The following is a 19,536-nucleotide window of genomic DNA, read 5'->3' as shown; positions in this document are numbered from 1 at the left end:
GGGGCTGGGGATTTAGCTCAGCGGCAAAAGCGCCTGCCTGGCAAGCGCAAGGTCGTGAGTTCGGTTCCCGGTACCAGAGAAAAAACAAAAAAAACCCAAAAAACAAAAAAAAAAATAAAAATAAAAATCCCGCTTATTATCTCAGTTGTGTAGATCAGAAGTCTGGCCTTGTGCAGCTGGGTTCCCTGCTTAGGGTCTCCTGAGACTGAAATCAAAGTGTTGGTTCCTATCTACGGCGCTGCTATCTGGAGGCCCTAGGAAGGAATTCATTTCAAGCTCACTCAGGTTGTTGGCAGAAATCAGCTCTTTGTAGTCATGGGTCTGAGGTCCCTGTCTCTGGCTATCAGCCAGGAGCCGCCTTCCCCCAAATTCCTGCTTACCTGACTACCTCCGTCTTCAAGCACATTGAAACCTTCTCACACTCTGAGTCTGTCTGACTTCCCCTTCTGTGACCAAAGGAAATCCTCCCCTTTAAAAAGGCTCATGTGATTAGATTAGGTCCTTCTGGATAATCTCTATGTTTTCTATATAATGTAACATAATCATAAGAGTGCTATTTCTTCATATTTATAAGTTTTACCCATGCTCGGGGGGCATGCAAGAATAAGTGTCATGAGGTTCATTCTAGAAGAATGTCTATAATAGTCTGTCCTTTAGCTCCCAGTAATTCTGTCCATCCCATATTCAAATTACACTTACCTGTCAAAAGATTTATTGCATTACAGAGCTGTACCAAATCTAAATTCTCACCATCTAAAAAATAGATGAGGGAACTGGTATAATCTGATAATTACAATTCTTAGGGTATAATCTTCTATCTGTACACTCATGTAATTTGTATGGCTGATTTATTTCACTTAACATTATGGTCTCAAGGTACATCCATTTTCCTACAAATGACTCTATTGTGTACAAATATCAACTTTATCTAGTCATCTGTTGATGAACATACAATCAATTTCCAAGATTTAGCTATTATGAAGTGCACTGTTATAAACAAGGATATGCATGGATCACTGTAGTGTGATGTTTTTAACTCTTTGGGGAAGATCCCTAGAAGGGGAATAGCTGAGTTGAATGGAATTTCTACTTTTGGTTTTTTGAGGAACCACCATACAAATTTCCATAGTGGCTATACTAGTTTACATTCCCAACAACAATGTCGAAAGTTTCCTTTTACCACTCTGTGTCATCAGCACTTGTTATTATTTGATTTCTTTCTTCTAAAAATTTATTTATTTATTTATTTATTTATTTATTTATTTATTTATTTATTTTGTTTTTTGAGACAAGGTCTTGCTTTGTAGTGTAGGCTGGCCTTGAATTCACTATGTAGCTCAGGCTGACTTTGAACTCAAAGTGATCCTCCTGCCTCAGCATCTGGAGTGCTGGGATTATAGGCATGTGCCACCATGCCTGACTCTTGATTTCTTGATGGTAGTCATTCGTTCTAGATGAAGGTGGAATCTTAGTGTTGTTCTAACTTGCATTTCTCTAATGGCCAGAGATGTGGAACAGTTTTTCATGTATTTATTGACCACTTGTACTTCTTCTGAGAAGTATCTACTCATTTCTGTTGCTTATTTTTAAAATTAGGTCTTCTATTTAGGGGTATAATTTTTTGAGTTCTTTATATACCCAAATATTAGTCCTCTGAGTTATCATGGTAAATTTTTCCCCCTTTCATAGGCTATCTATTTACAACATAGGATGTCTCTTTTCTGCATTGGTTGCTTCCTTTGAGGTGTATAGGATTTTTAATTTTAATTTTAATTTCTAACTTGCTGATTCTTGATGTTATTTATTGTGCCACTGAAGGTCTGTTCAGAAAATCCTTGCTTATGCCTGTGTCTTTAAGAGTTTTACCATTTTATCTTCTAGCAGATTAAGTGTTAATGCTTTAACATTTAGACCTTTAACTCATTTTTATTTTAGTTTAATACATGGTGAGATATATGGGTCTGGATTCAATCATCTGCATGTGTATACCCAGTTTTCCCATTTATTAAATAGGCTATTTTTTCTCCAGCATATGCGCTTGGCCTCTTTGTCAAGGATCAGATAGCTGAATGTGCCTGGGGTTGTTTCTGCATCCTCTATTCAAACAAACTACATGTTTATTTTTGTGCCAATACCATGCTACTTTTATAACTGTAGCTTTATAATATAATTTGAAATCTGGGATTGTGATGCTTCCTGATTTTCTCTTACTGCTCAGGAGTGTTTTTGCTATTCTGAGTCCCTTCTGGTTCCACATGAATTTTAAGATTATTTTCTTAGCATTTCTGTGAGAAGTGATGATGGCATTTTGATTGGGATTACATTAAATCTATATGTGATTTTTTTTGTTTGTTTGTTTGTTTTTTGTTTTTTGTTTTTTTTTTTTTTTGGTTTTTCTCTGGTACCGGGTATATGTGATTTTTGGAAGTTATTAATTTTGACTTCATTGGTTCTGCCTATCCAGGAATAGGAGAAAATTATAGACATTAAAGCAAAAAATAAAAAAAAGGAAATTGTGAGAAACAAAAATCAATGAATTAAAGAGCTCATTATTTAAAAGAACAAAGTGACAAACTTTAGCCAATCTTACCCAAAAAAGGAAAGACCCAAATCAATTAGAAATGAAATTAGAAAAGAAAAAAGTGAAATCACAACAGACCCTACCAAAATTTAGAAGATTATTAGCAGTTACTTTGAAAATCTGTATGCCAATAAATTAGAGAATTCAGAATAGGTGATTCCTAGATACATATGAATTATCAAAACTGAACCAAGAGCACATAGAAACCCTGAATAATCCAGTAACAGGCAATGAAATTGAAGCAACAACAACAAAAAAGCACAATAAAACAAAAAATCTTACCAACTAACAAAAGCCTGGGTCCTGATGAATTCACTACTGAACTCTATATAAACTTCAGAGAAGATCTAATGCCAATACTCCTCAAATTCTTTAATGAAATTAATAAATTTTTAAATCTTTTATCAAGATAAATAATTGAGCTTCTTTTTGATAATATGAATGGCTCTAGTATTTGTGGTTTCAGGTCAGAATGTAGTTAAAACAAATTTCAAATACATTAGACATCTAGAACTACACATTCCACCACTGTGACCTGTAACTAATGTTCTTAACTCATGTGAAGTAGAAGAGAATTGAGATGGACAATGTGTTTCCTAATTTTATGTATAAATACTCTCAAAGATATGAATTCTCTTGGTACCTGTCAGATCATGGTAAGGTGTTAACTTTTTGTCTCTGACAAAATACCTGAGGTAATTAACATTAAGGGGGAAAGATTTATTTTGACTCAATGTTTCAGAGGTTTCAGTTTATGGTTTCAGTACACTGCTTCTGGGCTTGTGGAGAGGTATCTACACAGTGGAAAGCATATGGTGGAGAAAAGCTGCTTATTTCATAGTGATAAGGAAGGGAGAGAGAGGAGAGGGAGGAGGTTAGGATGGAGGGGAAGAGAAGGGGGAGAAAGGAGAAAGAGAAAGAGAAGAGGGAGGGAAGGGGAGAGGGAGGGAAGAAGAGAGGCGAGGGAGAGGAAGGTAGGGAAGAGAAAGGAGAAAGAGTAGAGGGAGGCAGAGGAGAAAAAGAGAGGGAGGAGGAGAAAGAGGGGAGGAGAAGGCAAGGAGAGGGGAAGGGAAAAGAGGGGAGGGGAGGGGAGGGAGGCTGGGCTCCTAATATCCTCTTTAAGGGCATGCCTTCAATGACCTAATTTCCTTTCCATTCCACTATGCTCCACCTCCTAAAAGCTCTGCCATCTCTGAGTAGCTCCAGACGCTGGCAACTCAATCTTCAGCAATGGGGACATTTAAGATCTGAACTATAACAAGGGGGAGACTACTGTGTTGCATCTCTGTAGTTATCATTTCATGAGCTTGACATTCATTATCTTTAAGCATGTATTCAAATATTCTGCTCATTTTCATACTGGGTTGTTTGACTTTTTATTGAGTTATATGTGTTCTTTATATATTGTACATATTTTTTCAGATATATGTTTCACAAGTATTTCCCAGGGTGTAGCTTGCCTTTCCATTTCATCCAACAGTATCTTATTTCCTGGTATGGGGGATCAAACACAGGGCCTACACACTGAGCTACATCTGCAGCTCTCTTTAAAAATTTTTCATTTTGCTAAATTGCTTAGGTAGCTTAAACTTGTGATCCTATCACCTCAGCTTCCCAGAGTGCTGGGATTCAGGTATGCACCACCATGCCTGCCTAAGCAGTATCTTTTTAAAAGTAAGTCTGTAATTTTAATAAAGTCAAATGAATTTTCTTATTTCTTATTTTGCACTTTTTAGCTGCTTCAGGAACTTTTGCCAAACCTTTAAGGAAAACTAAGATTTCTCCTATGTTTTCTTGGAAATAGTATTGTATCTTTTGATTCATAAATAGGGAATATATAGTCACTTAGAGCTTAAATTTCTCTCAGGCTTATTTTGCAATTTTCAGTATCCCATTCTTACACATATTTTGTCAAACTCATCCCTCAGTATTTCATATTTTGATGTTATTATAAATATTTATAAATTTTGCATTTCTGATTGTTAGTATATAGGAATTGACTTTTTAAAAATAATTTGGATTCTGCTTTTTATTTTATTTTTATTTTTATTTTTTGGTACTGGGAATCGAATTCATGACCTCAGGCTTGCCAGGCAAGCACTTATGCCGCTGAGCTATATCCCCGGCAAAATTGACTTTTAATACTGACCTTGTAGTCTGCAATCATGCTTAACTTTTTTTAGTTTTTACAGCATTTGTGTAAATTTCTTAGGATTTTCCATGTCATGACTACCAAGTCATTATGAACAAAGTTACTTCTTTTCAATCTGTAGGCACTGATTTAATCATTATTATTTTTTCATTACTAAATGGTGAGAACTCCAAGCTCAAAGTAGACTATAAGTAGTATTAACAGAAATCCTTGCTTTTTCCATTTAGGGAGAAAACTTTGTTTTCACCTGTAAGCATGTCAGCTCTTGGTTTGTTAGTTTATCTTTTAGATGACATTTATCAGATTGAAGCATTTTGCTTCTATTCCATCTGCAGAGATTTCATAAATAATAGAAGTTGAATTTCTCAAGTGGCTTTTTCTGCATCTACTGAGATGCTCATAGGGTTTTTTTTACTGTGGCAATAGAATCAATTACATTAGTTGGTTTTCAAATGTCACGCTAATCTTCCATTCCTGGCATATATTCTACTTGGGTAGGATGCACCATTTTTCTATATATTGCTAAATAATTTTTTCATCAATTTGCATGGGGCATGTAAGTATGTAGTTATTGGTTTAAGAAAACTATTATTATTTTGTTTCCTTTGGCTTTAGCAACAGGTAATGCTGTGCTCTTAGAATAGGAGGGGAAATGTTCCCTGCAGTCTATGTTCCCTAAGTCTAGTTTGGGTAGAATTGGTACTGTTTCTTCCAGAAATATTTGGTGGAATTCATCAGTGAAACCATCTGGGCCTAAAGTTTTTTTTTGTGGCAGCCTTTATAAAATTTTCTTTTATACTTGGATATAGGGCTCGTCTGATGTTTTGTCTTCTTGGGTTATGTTATGGATTAAGTATTTGTGACGCTCCCAAAAATTCATGTTGAAGCCCTCATCCCAGTGTGGTTCCAATTGGAGGTGGTTAAAGTGAGAGCCTAAGAGTGGGGTCTTGATCCTGCAGGACAGTGTATCCTTCTAAGGATGAGCAGGAACATCAGGGGGCACCTTCACCTCCTCCAGCACCACTGAGGAAGAGTCATGCGAGAACATAGTGAGAATATGGTCGCTGACAAGCTGGGAAGACAGCCCTCACCAGCAATCAGATCAGCGGGAAACTTGATTTTGGACTTCTACCCTCTCGAATGATTAGAAAACAGATTTCTGGTTTAAGCCACTCCATCTATCATGAGTTGTTACAGAAGCCTAGCAGTGGTAGTTTTTTGTTGCTGTTTTTGCTTATGAAAAAACACATTTCTACATTTTCAAATACATTGGCATTAGTTGTTCATATTTCCTTATTGTCCATTTAATGCCTCTTAGATCTGTAGTGATTTACCATCTACCATTCGTTATTTCTGATTTATGTCTTTAACTATTTTTTAGTATGGCTAGAGATTTATGGGTGTTTTTTTTCTTTTTTTGGTACCGGGAATTGAACTCGGGACCTTGAGCTTGCCAGGTAGGCGCTTATGCCGCTAAGCTATATCCCTGGCAAGATTTATGAGTTTTATTGCTGTTTTTAGGGTACCAGCTTTGCCTCCCTTAAGTTTCTGTTTACATGGCACTGTTTCATGACATTAACAATCATCTGTTTTCAGTTATTTTGCATTTTTCTTTTCTTCTGTTTTTAACATAGAAACTTCAGTCATTGAATTGTATTCTTTTAATAGTTTATGTAAAATTTGACTTTAACCTCTGATTTAGAAACATCTGGGCATGGTGACACACGCCTCTAATCTCAGCACTTGGGAAGCTGAAGAAAGAGAACTGCAAGTCTGAGTGACAGCCAGATTGGTCTACAGAGTGAATTCAATGCCAGCACCTCACCTCCAAAAAGGTACATCCTACACATTTATAGGTTACATTTTAAGTTTCATTCATTTAAAAATATTTCTGGTTTTGGCTATAATTTCTCCTTTGATTCAAGTGCTTAGAGATTTTTCCAGAAACTCTTTTTAAGATGGATTTAGTCCCATTGTGTTCACAAAACAATTTGTCCATATATTTTTTTAGGTCCAAAATATAGTCTGCTTTGGTGCATGTACTCTGCCCAACAGAGTCTCTCTGCTTTCACCTTTCTAAACTCTAACTTCTGCCTCCTTAATTTAGGGAAACCTGGGCTTTGTTCTGACCCAGCCTCTCCACCCCACACCGTGCTATTGCTGTGCGGTAAACCCAAGGAGTCAGAGCCCTTGTTTGTTTCCCTTCTTTGGTAGCACTGGCCTTGTTGTGTGTGGCCCACTGTTAGAAAATCTCTGGTTCGTGCATTTTGTCTAGTGTTACACCGTGGTCAGAAGTGTAGTCAAATTCCTTTTTTTTTTTCACCCTTAAAAGCTATTTTTGCTAAGTATATAGTTTGGATATGGTTTGAGTGCCCCCAGAGCTTCGTGTGCTGGGGCTTGGTTCCTAGGGTAGTGGTTAGATGGTGTGGACCTGACTGAGGTGGGGCCCCGGGAAAGGTCTGTAGGTCACCATGGGCCCTCAGAGTGCTTCAGGGTAAAGCTCTTGACAGGGTTACTACAGAAGCCTGAGCCTGAGAAATGGTTTTTGGGGTTTCAGCCTTCCAAACAAGCGAAACAAACCTCTTTGCTTTATTCTGCCTCAAGTGTTTTATTATAGTAACAAGAAAGACTAATACAGCATTAATTCTGGATGACATACATTTTTTTGCGTCCACTCAAGGTATCATTTCAGTTTCATTTCTACCTTTCAGAAAGTGACAGTAAGTCTTTGTCATTGCTTTGAAGGTTGCATTTTTAAATTTTTTGACTTAATGTTTATAATTTCAGTTGAAGGAGACTAAGTGTATTTCTTTGACTTTATCCTGCCTGAAACTCACTGAGCTTCTTTAACCCATGGATTGATGTCTTGCAGTAGCTCTGAAGAACTCTCAGCCTTCCTCTCTTTAATCAATTACTTTGCCCCATTTTTTCTCTGGGACACCATCAAACACGCAGAGATCTTCTCACTGAACTGATGACTCTTCTGCTTTCCCGCTTTTTTCTCTGCCACATTACAGATCATGTTTTCCAATGTGAAGATTATCTTTCCTGCCTCGGGGCCAATCACGTCCAGTGATTTTCAATTTTGATTATTGTATTTTTCATGTATATGAATTCTATTTGGCTCTTCAAATGTGTATCTTTAATGTTTTCTTTCCTCATAAGAACATTTTTAAAACACAAGCAGTTGTTTTACAATATATCTAGTACCTAAAGCCTGTTAAGATCCTAATGCTGCTACTTCCTACTTGCTGTCTTGATTTCTTGTGTATCGTTTTATCTCTGCTACCATGTTAGCCATTGGTCATGAAAATACATTTATGGTGCTTTTCAAGCCACAAAATAAGTGTGCCTTCCTTCTGAGAAGCACTGGATCAGCGTCTATAAGGTTCCAGGGGTGACTGCTATTTAGGGGGCACCTCATATTAAGTTAGAATCTGAAGTTTCCTGGCCTAGTTAGGTTTTGGTGTTCAAGGCTCAAAATCTTTTGAAGCTGTATTTACAGCTTCAGGTCTGTATTTACAAGTTTTATTTTTTTTGGTGTGTTTTAATTTCTTCTTATAGTCCCTAAATCTGGCACTCAAAATGACATCCTCACACAATCTTAAAAGCTCCATCTAGTGATAAGGGTTAGAATATGTGTTTACTTATAAGGAAAAAACTTTTACCATTTAAAAGCTGCTGGGTATGGTGGTGCATGTCTACAATCCCAGCACTTGGGAGGCTGAAGCAGAAGGATTGCTGTGAGTTCAAGGCCAGCCTGGGCTAAAGGTCATGTCTCAAAAAACAAAGACACAACAAAGACAAAACGACACCCCCCTAAACAACAACAAAACACCAAAAAAAAAAAAAAAATCAAAATTAAGTAAAAAAAAAAATCCGTTTTCAAAAAAAGCAGCAAGATATATCATGTACAGGTACAAATTCCCTATGATGAATGTTATCATTATGTGTATCTTAAATGTACCAATAAAATTAAAAAAAATTGTTTTCAGTAAGAAAGTTACTGTACTATTCGCAGAGAAATAGGAAGAATCTACAAAAACTGCTAAGCATTAATGCTAAATGTACTTTTTCCTATCAAATTTATTCTTGTGATAGTTAACTGTTGTATCAACTTGAGTAAGAAACTCCCAGCTGATCGGGGTAGGTAGTTCTGGTGTGTCTGGATGATGGCCTTACTGAAGAGGGAAGATCCAGCCTGGGTATAAGTGGCAACAACCAACACACTTGCAGCCGGGATGGAGTAAAAAGGGAAAGAAGAAGGAAGTCTTGCTTCTGCTTCTGCAGAGTGCTCCAGTCTTCACCATTGCCTTTGGATGTCTGTCTCCAGGTTTCCAGCACAGACTCTCCAGCCTTGCAACACAGACTACTCAGCCTTCCAGTGTAGGCCCTTTGGCTTTCCAATATGGACGCCAATGGGACTCCGCAGTGAGCTCCAGATCTTCCACCTGGAGTTGACTGGACTGTTCAGCTCTTCAGCATGCAGATGGCTCTTCTGTGTTCTCCCACACCTGACTCTGCAGGCAGCCACTGTAAGCCTATCTTATAAACTGTATATGTGTGCAGTGTGCCAAAAAATATATACACACACTTCAGGAAAAGAAAAACATGTATAAATATTTTAATACACAGCACCATTGACTCCCAATAAAGTGACTGCTTTGTCATATGCATGTTAGGATTTTCATGATGTCTCAATAAAGAAATAAATAAATTAATTTTTTTGGTACTGGGAACTGAACTCAGGACCTTGTGCTTGTCAGGCAGGAGCTGTGCCACTGAGCTACATTCTTGGCCCCTATCTCAATAAATTTGGTACTAAAACATTTATACAAGCTTTTTCTTTTTTTGGTCTTTTTTGAGGCAGGGTCTCACTCTGCAGTTCAGGCTGGCCTTGAGCTCACTTTGTAACCAAGGCTGGTCTTGAACTCACAACGATCCTCCTGTGTCAGCCTCCAGAGTGCTGGGATTACAGGCGTGCACCACCACATCTGGCTATACAAGTTTTTCTTCTCCCGAAATGTATATATGTATATTTTTTGTGTGGGATCATTTATACGATTTTATATGAGTACATATATGTGTCTATATATATATATATATATATATTTCTTTTTTACTCTTTACAGAAGATAAACTTCTTTTTTATTCTTTAAAGAAGAAGAAAAATGTGCAACTAATAGCATCGTGTAAGACCTACTGACTTAACCTTGACCCTTTACGTAAGTGGCTTAATTTCATGCCACAACCCGATGTTTTTGCCTGATAAATGGAGATAAGACGAAAGTATCCTGATAATTCCTTTTAGAGCTAACATTCCATGAACTACGGATGCATCCACATCTTACCACTGACATCCACAACAGACTTTACTGAATGATGACAGCTCTCTTGTCCATTTGCACAGCCTTTCTACAGAAACACTCCAGAGCCATTCACCCGCAACTGCCTAGACGGGGCACAAATCTTGTTTGCAATCCCTATCTCCGTCTATATGACATCTTTTGAAGTATGGGATAAAGCAGCTTCGTTTCTACTGTGTTACACCACTATGTGCTTTTCTAGTAGTTAACAAATAATGCCGCCAATAATTCTCACCTTGCAGGACTGTAGATAATTAAAGTATACAGGGGCTGGGGATTTAGCTCAGCAGCAAAAGCGCCTGCCTGGCAAGCGCAAGGTCGTGAGTTTGGTTCCCGGTACCGGAGAAAAACCAAAACCAAAAACAAACAAACAAAAAAAATAAGTATACAATTCAAATGTTCCTCTATTAAAAAGGTGATAATCAGGGACAAAACCAATTATTCTGAGCTCTGTACGAAAGCATTTTATTGAGAAAAGTGCTAATAAATAAAGACAAGCAATGATTTACTTCAGGTAGATAATAAAAATTTAATAGTAATATAAAATAAACATATAAAATCAACTGTTTAGTTTTAGATGTTAGAAAATAATATACATAATAAAGTCAACATAGTACTGATAGTGCTGCAAGATAAGATTTTATTTTTCAAATTATAGATTATGCCAATCAGGCTGCTTTGTACGCAGAGGTTCAAAAATTTTGCTTTTATCCCTAAAAACATCTGGACGGTAGGCTACTCTATGAAACCATGTAATCCTTGGTGGAGTGTAACTGAAGCTGTGTGACCGTCATCTCAATAACCTAAGTAAATCCTCTCACAATGAAAATAGAAATGGCAAACATTTACTCACATTAGTCACCAAAACTGTCACTGTCAAAATAAAAATGATTCCTTTTTCTTCCTTAACCTCATGTTGCCACTGCAGGAGAGGAAGTAACAAACCAAAAGGTAACTTTACGCTATATGCTAGGTCAGTGTTAACATTCACAGCCTAATTTTTAAGACATAATATTTTTGGTCCTCTAAAACAAGTAGAATTAACCAACTTTTTAAATATCAGGAAATATAATTATGTGAGGCATTTGTAATCAAATCTTTCAGTGATTTGTGAAACTTTCTGCAGCCTGTTTCCACTCAGCTAGTTCAGGAGACACTCTGGTTGAAAAATGACTTGAGAATATAAACTTCAAAGCTAAAAATTCCACTTCAGAATGTAAAGATTTAAGTAGAGCCCTTGACAAGGTTACTCTGCAGAATTGCGGGCCAGGACGAAAACAAGCGCTACAGAGAAGGGTAAAAAAAGAAAAGGGCCCTGGTTAACTACTTAAATGAAAATCACAGGCAGGTCTCTTATAACAGAGGTAATTCCTTCAATCTAAAGACATTTACTGAGAGTCAAAGCTACCTTACTGCACGGTAAATCTTCAAAATCAGTAAGTCCAGTTCTGGGTCAATGCTGCTTATGCTCTGGTTGCTGACTGGATCGAGTATATATGATACATTACTTAACTACAAAATTCAACAAACAAAATAGATAAAATGCTAGACTCTTAACTGACAAATTATGTTTTTCCATCTTTTTTCAGGCAAGAAGCATGCTCATCTTAAATCTGGAATTTCTTATAAATAATCTATATTTCCCACTGAAGCTTCTTATTCTGATGAGCGAACTTCAAATGCTTTCATACAGCTGAGGATTAAAGAAAGTCCTGAGGATTATTCATCATTATCTGTAGAGAACAGAAAAAAATTCACTTCATTTCAAATCAGATTGCATTTGTTTAGTTAAAAAAACCTTTCTTTTTCACAATAAAGGAAAAGAGACTTAACGCAGTTTTAAACGCAGTTTTCATTACTACAGTGCATACCGATAAGACACTCACACAATGTAAGAAAGAATAAAGTGGGAAGCAAAAAAATCATCAGAGGACAACCAATGCTAATAATTACCTATAAATCTTTCCAGGTTTCTTTACTATTTTTATCTTTCAAAAATTATACCAAAATACAGTTTTGAGACTGAGTTTTTCCATTTAAAATACATTATGAATGGAAAGAAGGATAAATAAGATCAACAAGATGGTAAAGAAAGAGTAAAAAGTGTCAATGGCAGCATTCCAAAGTAGGTATAGGCAACCGCTGTAAAGTTTCCAACTTTTCCGTATGAAAAATATAAATCATGGCTATTTCACATCAACTTCAGCATCTCTACATGGTTACGGTGTAACGTACCTAACTGTTTCTATCTGTATATGTTTTGGCTCTCGCTCTCCCTTCCTTTCTCCTTCCCTTTCTCTTTTTTTTTCCTTCCTTCCTCCTTTCTTTTCTTTCTTTTTCCCTCTCTCCCTCTCTCCCCCACTTTCTCCCTCTTCGTCTCCCTTCTGTTTTCTTCTCCCTTCTCTTTCCTTCTCTCTCCCTCCCTGCTTCCCTTTCCTCTCTTCTCTCTCTGCCTGCCTGCCTGCCTCCCTGCCTGTCAGATCAAACCCAGGGTCTTGCACATACTAGACAAGTGCTCCAGCACTGAGCCACCTCCCAAGCCCAGCAGCCTGAAATGAATATGTAGTCTTTCTTCTTATGGTTTTCTACTTTCATTTAATTATATATACAACTAAACAAGGTTATTTAAAAATATTATGTAAGTGTATCGTACACTTATTTGACTATTCAATACATAGAAATTATCATTTAACTGCTGGACAGAATCATTCTAACTGCTGTGTAAAATCATCACATGAGCACAGTACAACGTTCCACCTAAAATGAATGTGGAGGGAAGGTATGTGTTTCCTTTTAAGAATCTATGAGCTTGGCTGCTAGTGCTACTACCCTGCGTGAGTATGTGGTGCCCCCCTGAGTCTACCATTGATCGCTGTTATACTCCTCTCCTTGTGGAGGAACCTACTGAGAGTAGTACTAACTTAAACACTGTGCTAGTTCCCTTTGACTTCTGACACTGGATAGTACCTCGCCATGGACTAATCAACACTAGCCTTATTCAAGGTACAGTTACTGATGCTTACACCAAACCTCCACTGAAACAGTACCAGGGAAATTACATTGTTTAGACTGTCTTTTCAGGACTCAATTACCAGTGAAATGAAACAGAAATGTGCTTAAACATATGTTAATGACTTGATACTACTTTCGAGTCAGCCAGGTAAAATTTTAAAAGGCAAAAGATTTATACGATCTGAGGAGAAACCAGAGAATAGATAAAATTTTATACTTTCTACCTTCTTGCCCTCCCATCCAATACAGAGAATAAAATGTGTAATCATCATATGGTTTTATTATCTCCATATATGGGCTAAGAAACATTTACAAGATTGCTAAGATATTGGTCAGATTACAGACCAATTTATACTTTAAATCCAGTCATCGTCTAACCTTTACCTACCTGATAATTAATCATAAAAAAGAGCAAGCTAACTTTCTTGAATAATGCAACATACATTTTACAACTAGTTTATGTAGTGGCTATATTAGTATGTTATACCATTTTATGAGCAATACTAAGATTCTTTAAAGGGTTACCCAAGTTTTTCCTTTTAAAGATAGCCATTTAATCGCTTTATGTTCTTTTTTCTAGGCTAAAGAACTTTGGAGTCCTGCCTATCTGTATGCTAGGGGAAAATGTGATACTGCTTCTCGAGAGATCTATGAGCCTGTCCTGATTCTTGGGCCTCTGAGGGGGCTAACTTTCTATGCAGGCATGTATTCTGCTGAAGCCACTCCGCTGTCTAAAGCGGTTGTCAATTTTACCTTGTGGCTCAGCTGACTATTACAGATCTCCATTTAAGAGGCAAAGCAAAATAAGAGCTCTCCAGAATACGTGACAAGCGAAGCTGAAGCCTAAGCCCACTGATGCTGGTCAGTGTGGAAGCTCCACGGAAAATGCTGTGGAGAACTGCCCGAAGGATGAACAGTCCAGATACAAACAGAACTGGTACGGTACTCGCCACAGATTCACTCACCTGGGGTCATCCTTGGGCCTCGTGCCAGTAACTTACACTATGATGTATTATGAGAAACAGACCCACGAAATCCAAATACTGTAAGAATTACTGAGGATATTTTTCACTGTAGTACTGTTTTTAGAAGGTGGAACCTAAGATCTTAATAAAATCAGAAATCCATAAATTCTAGATAATGCTTGCCTGGGGATGTGGCTCAGCACAACGGCCCTGGACTCAACCCCCAGAACCACAGGCAAACACACAAAATAGATTTTTATTGCAATGATAATCTTTTACTATCTAGAAAAATAAAACATCTGTATTATAGTTGTAATTCACAACTGACAGAAGTTTGCAAGACTAACACTTCAGTTTGTACTGGGGTGGATCTTTGGATTCTTGTTCCTAGAAAAAAAATTTTCCCCTTAAGTGATCCATATGTTATTCAAACTTGACCAGCACTGTATGTATGGTAGCTGCTTCTTTTCAGGACTTCATGAGAAATTTTTACATTGGTTTCCATACCAAAACTATCTGTCCTCTGAGCAACTAATATGCTTTGTCCCATGAACACCATGACTCATTTAATTCCTTAAGTTTCTTGCTTTGTAGAAAGGTCAAAACCAAATTTGCGTTTTGTCTTTACAGAATGTAGAGACATTTGGAGTATGTACTTTGCATTCTGACTTCATTCTTGGCTTCATATTATATTGCTTGCACTCATCTGCCAGATATGTTGACTTTTTCCAAATACTTTTTAAAATTTAATTTTATCTTATAAATTTTATGAAAATTTATATTGTTAGAATTTGACACCAACATTCAAAACCATCAATTTTAGTCTGTGCACAAACTGTAATATAGTAATGGGGTTAATTCTTCTGAAAATATTTTAAAAATAAATTCTTATTCAAAACTGTATACATTTATGTGTATAAATGTTTGTTATCATATCCTTGATAAGGATTATTCTGATTTGAAGAGTTATCCAGTTAGCAGGCTTTAAATTTTTAAAAATTTAAATGCTACTTATAAATTAAAAGATACTGACTTAACCTGTCCATAAAACTATATGACACGTCAGTAAAAATATATGGAAGTTAATTTTGTAGTTGCTTAAAAGCAGTATGTACGATTCTTACACTGATTTTGGTAAAATACACGTGATGTGAACTCAGCAATTTACATTTGTCATCTTCTTTTTCTCATATTTATTTAAAATATAAAGACATGTGAGAAGAATCTTACCTTCTTGATAGGCTCCATCTGCCATTACTAAATGAAGAATCTTGGCATAAAGATGCTGATGTTCATTTCCCAAAATATTCTGAACTACTGTTGAACAAATCTCAATATTTTCATCTTCATCTTCATGAATAGCCTACAAATTTCCAAATACAAATTAATATTGTAACACTAACTTTCTCTAATTGGAGATTTTACTTATTGTATATTGATGATAAATCTAATGACCAATAAAGATCATCAACATTTCTGCAGTATTCAAACAGAGCATACTTTGAAAGTGAATATTTTAATCAACATTTCACTTACTTTTATTTTCTCGTAAACCTCGAAAAACTTTTCAAAGCCCATTTCTTGCTCCAGGTGAAGTCTCAGCTCCTCTAAATGGTTGAAGACACTATCGTATTCACACTCACTTGTAGCCTCACCATCACTGTTATCTAAAAAAAATAAATAAATAAAATATATTTTATGATTACAAAAACAATAATACAGTCTTACCCTAGACTAAAATTCTAAAATTCTATGACATATGTATAGTGTCACTGAAGTACACAACTTACACTTTTAATATAAACAGTTGTCACTTGATGTAAACAGTAAATCAGATTAAAAATATTTCTAATGATTGCCACCATGCTAAAAAAATCCTAGATACATTATTTAATTTAGTTAAAAAAGGGAAAAATATACTTCTGTGCTCTATACTCAATCAGTCAGTTCTAAGAACTGTGTTTTAAAAGTTAATGATACACATGGACTATAACATCACAAAGCACCCAGAAGGCCGATGACTTAAGACACACAACATTTTGGGAAAACACTGGAAAATTATAAAACCCAATATTTTTGTTATGTACATACCAAATATATTTTGAAAGAATTACTGAACCATCTTTTTTCATATTAGTTCTGCATCCCAAATAGTTACTGAAATGCATGAACTTTATATGCATATTAATTAAGAGTAACACAAAAAATGGTTTCAAAGCAAAACAAAGTGTTAAAAATTAAGTTATCTTTATTACTAGAGAAGTAAGCCAAAAATGGAGAATAAGCAATAATAATAATCTATCAAAAATCATTGCTGTAATTTAATGGGAAAGAAATGGATCAGCTACATAAGCACATTTGTGTGAAAAGAAAAAAGGCAGGGACACAAAAGCATGCTTCAGTTTTCAAGTGGATATATATGGCTCATATCAGATATTAGAAAAGTACACTCTATTGAAATGTTTACTGACACTGAAAAAGAAAAAGGCCCGCAACCATGATCACGCACCTGAGTGCCACTCTTCGTTCAGGGCACTTTCACTGCTGGGATTGTCCTCCTCGTCGGCCAGATCTGTGCCATTTGCAGTCTGCTCTGCGTCACTGTTCTTGAAGACGGACTCGTCCTCCTCACTGCATTCTTCGCTAGGCTGCTCCCTCAGTAACTGCTCCATTGAGGCCTGAAGCTCTTGTAAATCTCGGTCGGTGTCTTCAAACACACTGTAATTTAGAAAATTAAACATCATTGAAACTTTACTGATTTAAAAATGCTACTTCAACTTAATATGTATGCATTTCTTTCTATTTAAAAGTACAAATCATAGATAAAAAGAAGTCTGAAAAAAGCTTACGTACTCATTAACAAGAAAATGAGAATGAATACAAATGATAAATATGACATGATAAATAGCACATTACACATATTCTTGAATACATAAGCCAGGAGGTGACTTGTTTACAATGGTCCTGATTTGCCAAAGAGAATCACATAACCATCAATATTATTCATTGCTTAAAACTTTTGAAACAATGTTGATATTTTAAGGAGTTAGGCTAAAGACATTTTTCACTTCTTTCTAGAACAAGTATTCAGTATTCAAATGTTCCTTTTATATAATTTTAAAGGTAGTCAAAGTCTTCATGTGGATATGTAACAGCTGTACATTATTTGAAAGGCTTCCCATGTAAATGCTCACTGGATATTTGAACTTTTAAACTCCTTAATGGTGCCAGGGATCGAACCCAGGGCTTCTCACATGCTAGGCAAGTGCTCTATTACTGAGCTACCCGCCAGCCCCGCACTTTCAGAAATGGAAATGTACGTCCAGGTTAACAGTATGATGCCGGAACCTGGTCTTTAGCTATATATTTTTAAAAATGTCTCTAAAATACACAGTAAATAGACTTTTCTGTGTAAGTAGAACATACTATCATAATACTCACTAGAGAATCTTATTTTCAAGGCATTGATCAGTGTATTATTTCTATTTTAATGGGATTATAAATACTGAAATTAATTTATACAAATAAGATAAAACAGGATAAAAACTGCTTAATAAACTAAAACACTGTATAAGTATATGGTAGTTTACATTTATATAGTACTTATGTTTTACATTAACAAGTATTTATTTTATTTACATAGTACTTTAGCTTATTAAGCAATTTCACCCTATTATTTGAATTTTAACCACATAAAAGTAATGTTAGGGACATTAAAACTATGAATCAAAGCATGTTTTCCCCTCAATAAATATTTTTATTAGTGTATGTTTGTGATATATAATAATTACATTCATTTTGGGGAATTAATATGCGCACACATACAGCATCTTGATCATATTTGGTCCTCTTTCCATCCCTTCTCCAGATGCCCACCCTTATCTCCTGCCCTGTTCCTTAACCTCTCTACTTAATTTTTCTCTTTATTTATAGTTTGAGTTTCTCACATAAAAGAGGTCATGTGATATTTAAGCTGTGTTTGGTTTATTTCACTTAACATCAGTCTCAAGATCCATCCATTTCTTACAGATGATTCAATTTATCTTTCTTTATGGTTGAGTAATACTCCATTGTAAACACACACACACACGCACACACACACACACACACCTTTCTTTACCCAGTCAACTGCTGATAGACACATAGGCAGTTTCCATAATTTAGTTACTGTAAATTTGGCTGCTGTAAACACAAGTATGCATATTATCACTGTAATATGACTTTAACTCTTATGGAAAGATATCCAGGAGAGGTATGCACAGCTAGGTAAAATGGAATTTCTATTTTCAGTTTTTTGAAGGAAGTCCATACTGATGTCCATTGTGGTTGTACCAGTTCACATTCCCACTAATAGTGCAGAAGGGGTTCCCTTATTCCCACATCCTTGCCAGTATTTGTGGTTTATTATTAAGTCTTTGATAGCTATTTCTGCAGTGTTGTTTTGTCTGGCCAAAGATGCTAAGCATTTTTTCGTGTACTTTTTCTTTTGAGAAGTGCCTATTCATTTCAGTTGACCATTTTTTGATTTGGTCTTTTTCTTTTTTTAAATTCTTTATATATTCTTGATATTAGTCCAGTATCAGAGAAGTAGATGTAAAAGAATTTTCCTATTCCATAGGTTGTCTCTTCACTGTTGACTGTTTTCTTTTTTTGTGCAAAAGCTTTTTAATTTGATATAATCCGAACTGTTGATTCTTGGAATTATTTCTTGAGCAACTAGGGTTCTGTTTAGAAGTCTTTGACTGTGCCCATGCCTTCAAGTATTTTACCTACCTTATCTTCCAGGCAAGTCATTATTTCTTTACTTATATCTAAGTCTTTGACAATTTTGATTTCATTTTAGTACATGGTGAGAGAAACAGATCCAGATTTTTATACATGTATAACCAGTTTCTCCAGCACGACTTGTTTAATACGCTATCTTTTCTCCTGTGTTTAAGTCCCTTTGTCAAAGATCAGATGTCTAAAAGTTCATTTGGCTGATTCTGCGTCTTTTACAGTAGACCCTTGACTTACGAACTCGATTCGTTCCGCAGGCTGGTTGTAACTCAAGTTGTCAACTGAAGGCTCAGGCTCGTCTACACAGCCTTCAGTCTCTCTCCTGTACAAAGGCGGATCTCAGCGTCCTCAGAGAGACGCTGGCCCAGGATCTCTCAATTAACACCATACAGGAAAGGATGTTGTCATGTTCCGCCCAGAACTCTTTAACGGTTAAATCTGCATCTGAGACCATCTGGAAGCACAAGTGGCCGGCAGTCACATCATAACCCAAGACTTTAGTCACAAGTTAAAACTGAAATTCTGGTAATAACCCAAGTTTTTTAACTGGCAGGCCAGTTGTAGCTTGAGAGTCTGCTTTATTTCATTGGTTTACATGTCTATTTTTGTCTTGGTACCATGCTGTTTTTTTTTTTTTTTTTTTTTTTTTTTTATTCCTGTAACTTTATAATGTAACTTGAA

The 19,536-nt window shown here is 36.0% G+C and overlaps 1 protein-coding gene and 1 long non-coding RNA gene across 3 annotated transcripts in view; one reads left to right on the top strand and one right to left on the bottom strand.

The window, feature by feature from the left end:
* LOC106148353 overlaps positions 1-15,300 on the top strand; it is a 114,270-nt gene extending 98,970 nt beyond the window's left edge. Inside the window, exons 3-5 of one of the 2 annotated variants that reach the window (XR_001233704.1) lie at positions 6,436-6,568; positions 9,067-9,268; positions 13,692-15,300. This is a non-coding gene — a long non-coding RNA (uncharacterized LOC106148353). Of the gene's footprint in view, positions 1-6,435; positions 6,569-9,066; positions 9,269-11,688; positions 11,778-13,691 lie in introns of those variants that run through there. The other variant, XR_001233703.1, reaches the window with a different exon arrangement.
* Nek1 (NIMA-related kinase 1) overlaps positions 10,615-19,536 on the bottom strand; it is a gene marked incomplete in the record, with an annotated part of 168,654 nt that continues 159,732 nt past the window's right edge. The window contains 4 exon segments of the mRNA XM_013513368.1: positions 10,615-11,832; positions 15,307-15,439; positions 15,613-15,743; positions 16,586-16,794. Of these exon segments, the coding sequence (XP_013368822.1) occupies positions 11,819-11,832; positions 15,307-15,439; positions 15,613-15,743; positions 16,586-16,794 (487 nt within the window).

The sequence above is a fragment of the Chinchilla lanigera genome, unplaced genomic scaffold (assembly GCF_000276665.1).
Source record: "Chinchilla lanigera isolate Chin_1 unplaced genomic scaffold, ChiLan1.0 scaffold00002, whole genome shotgun sequence".
NCBI classification, from domain to species: Eukaryota; Metazoa; Chordata; class Mammalia; order Rodentia; family Chinchillidae; genus Chinchilla; species Chinchilla lanigera.
This window is presented reverse-complemented; position numbering and strand designations above follow the sequence as displayed.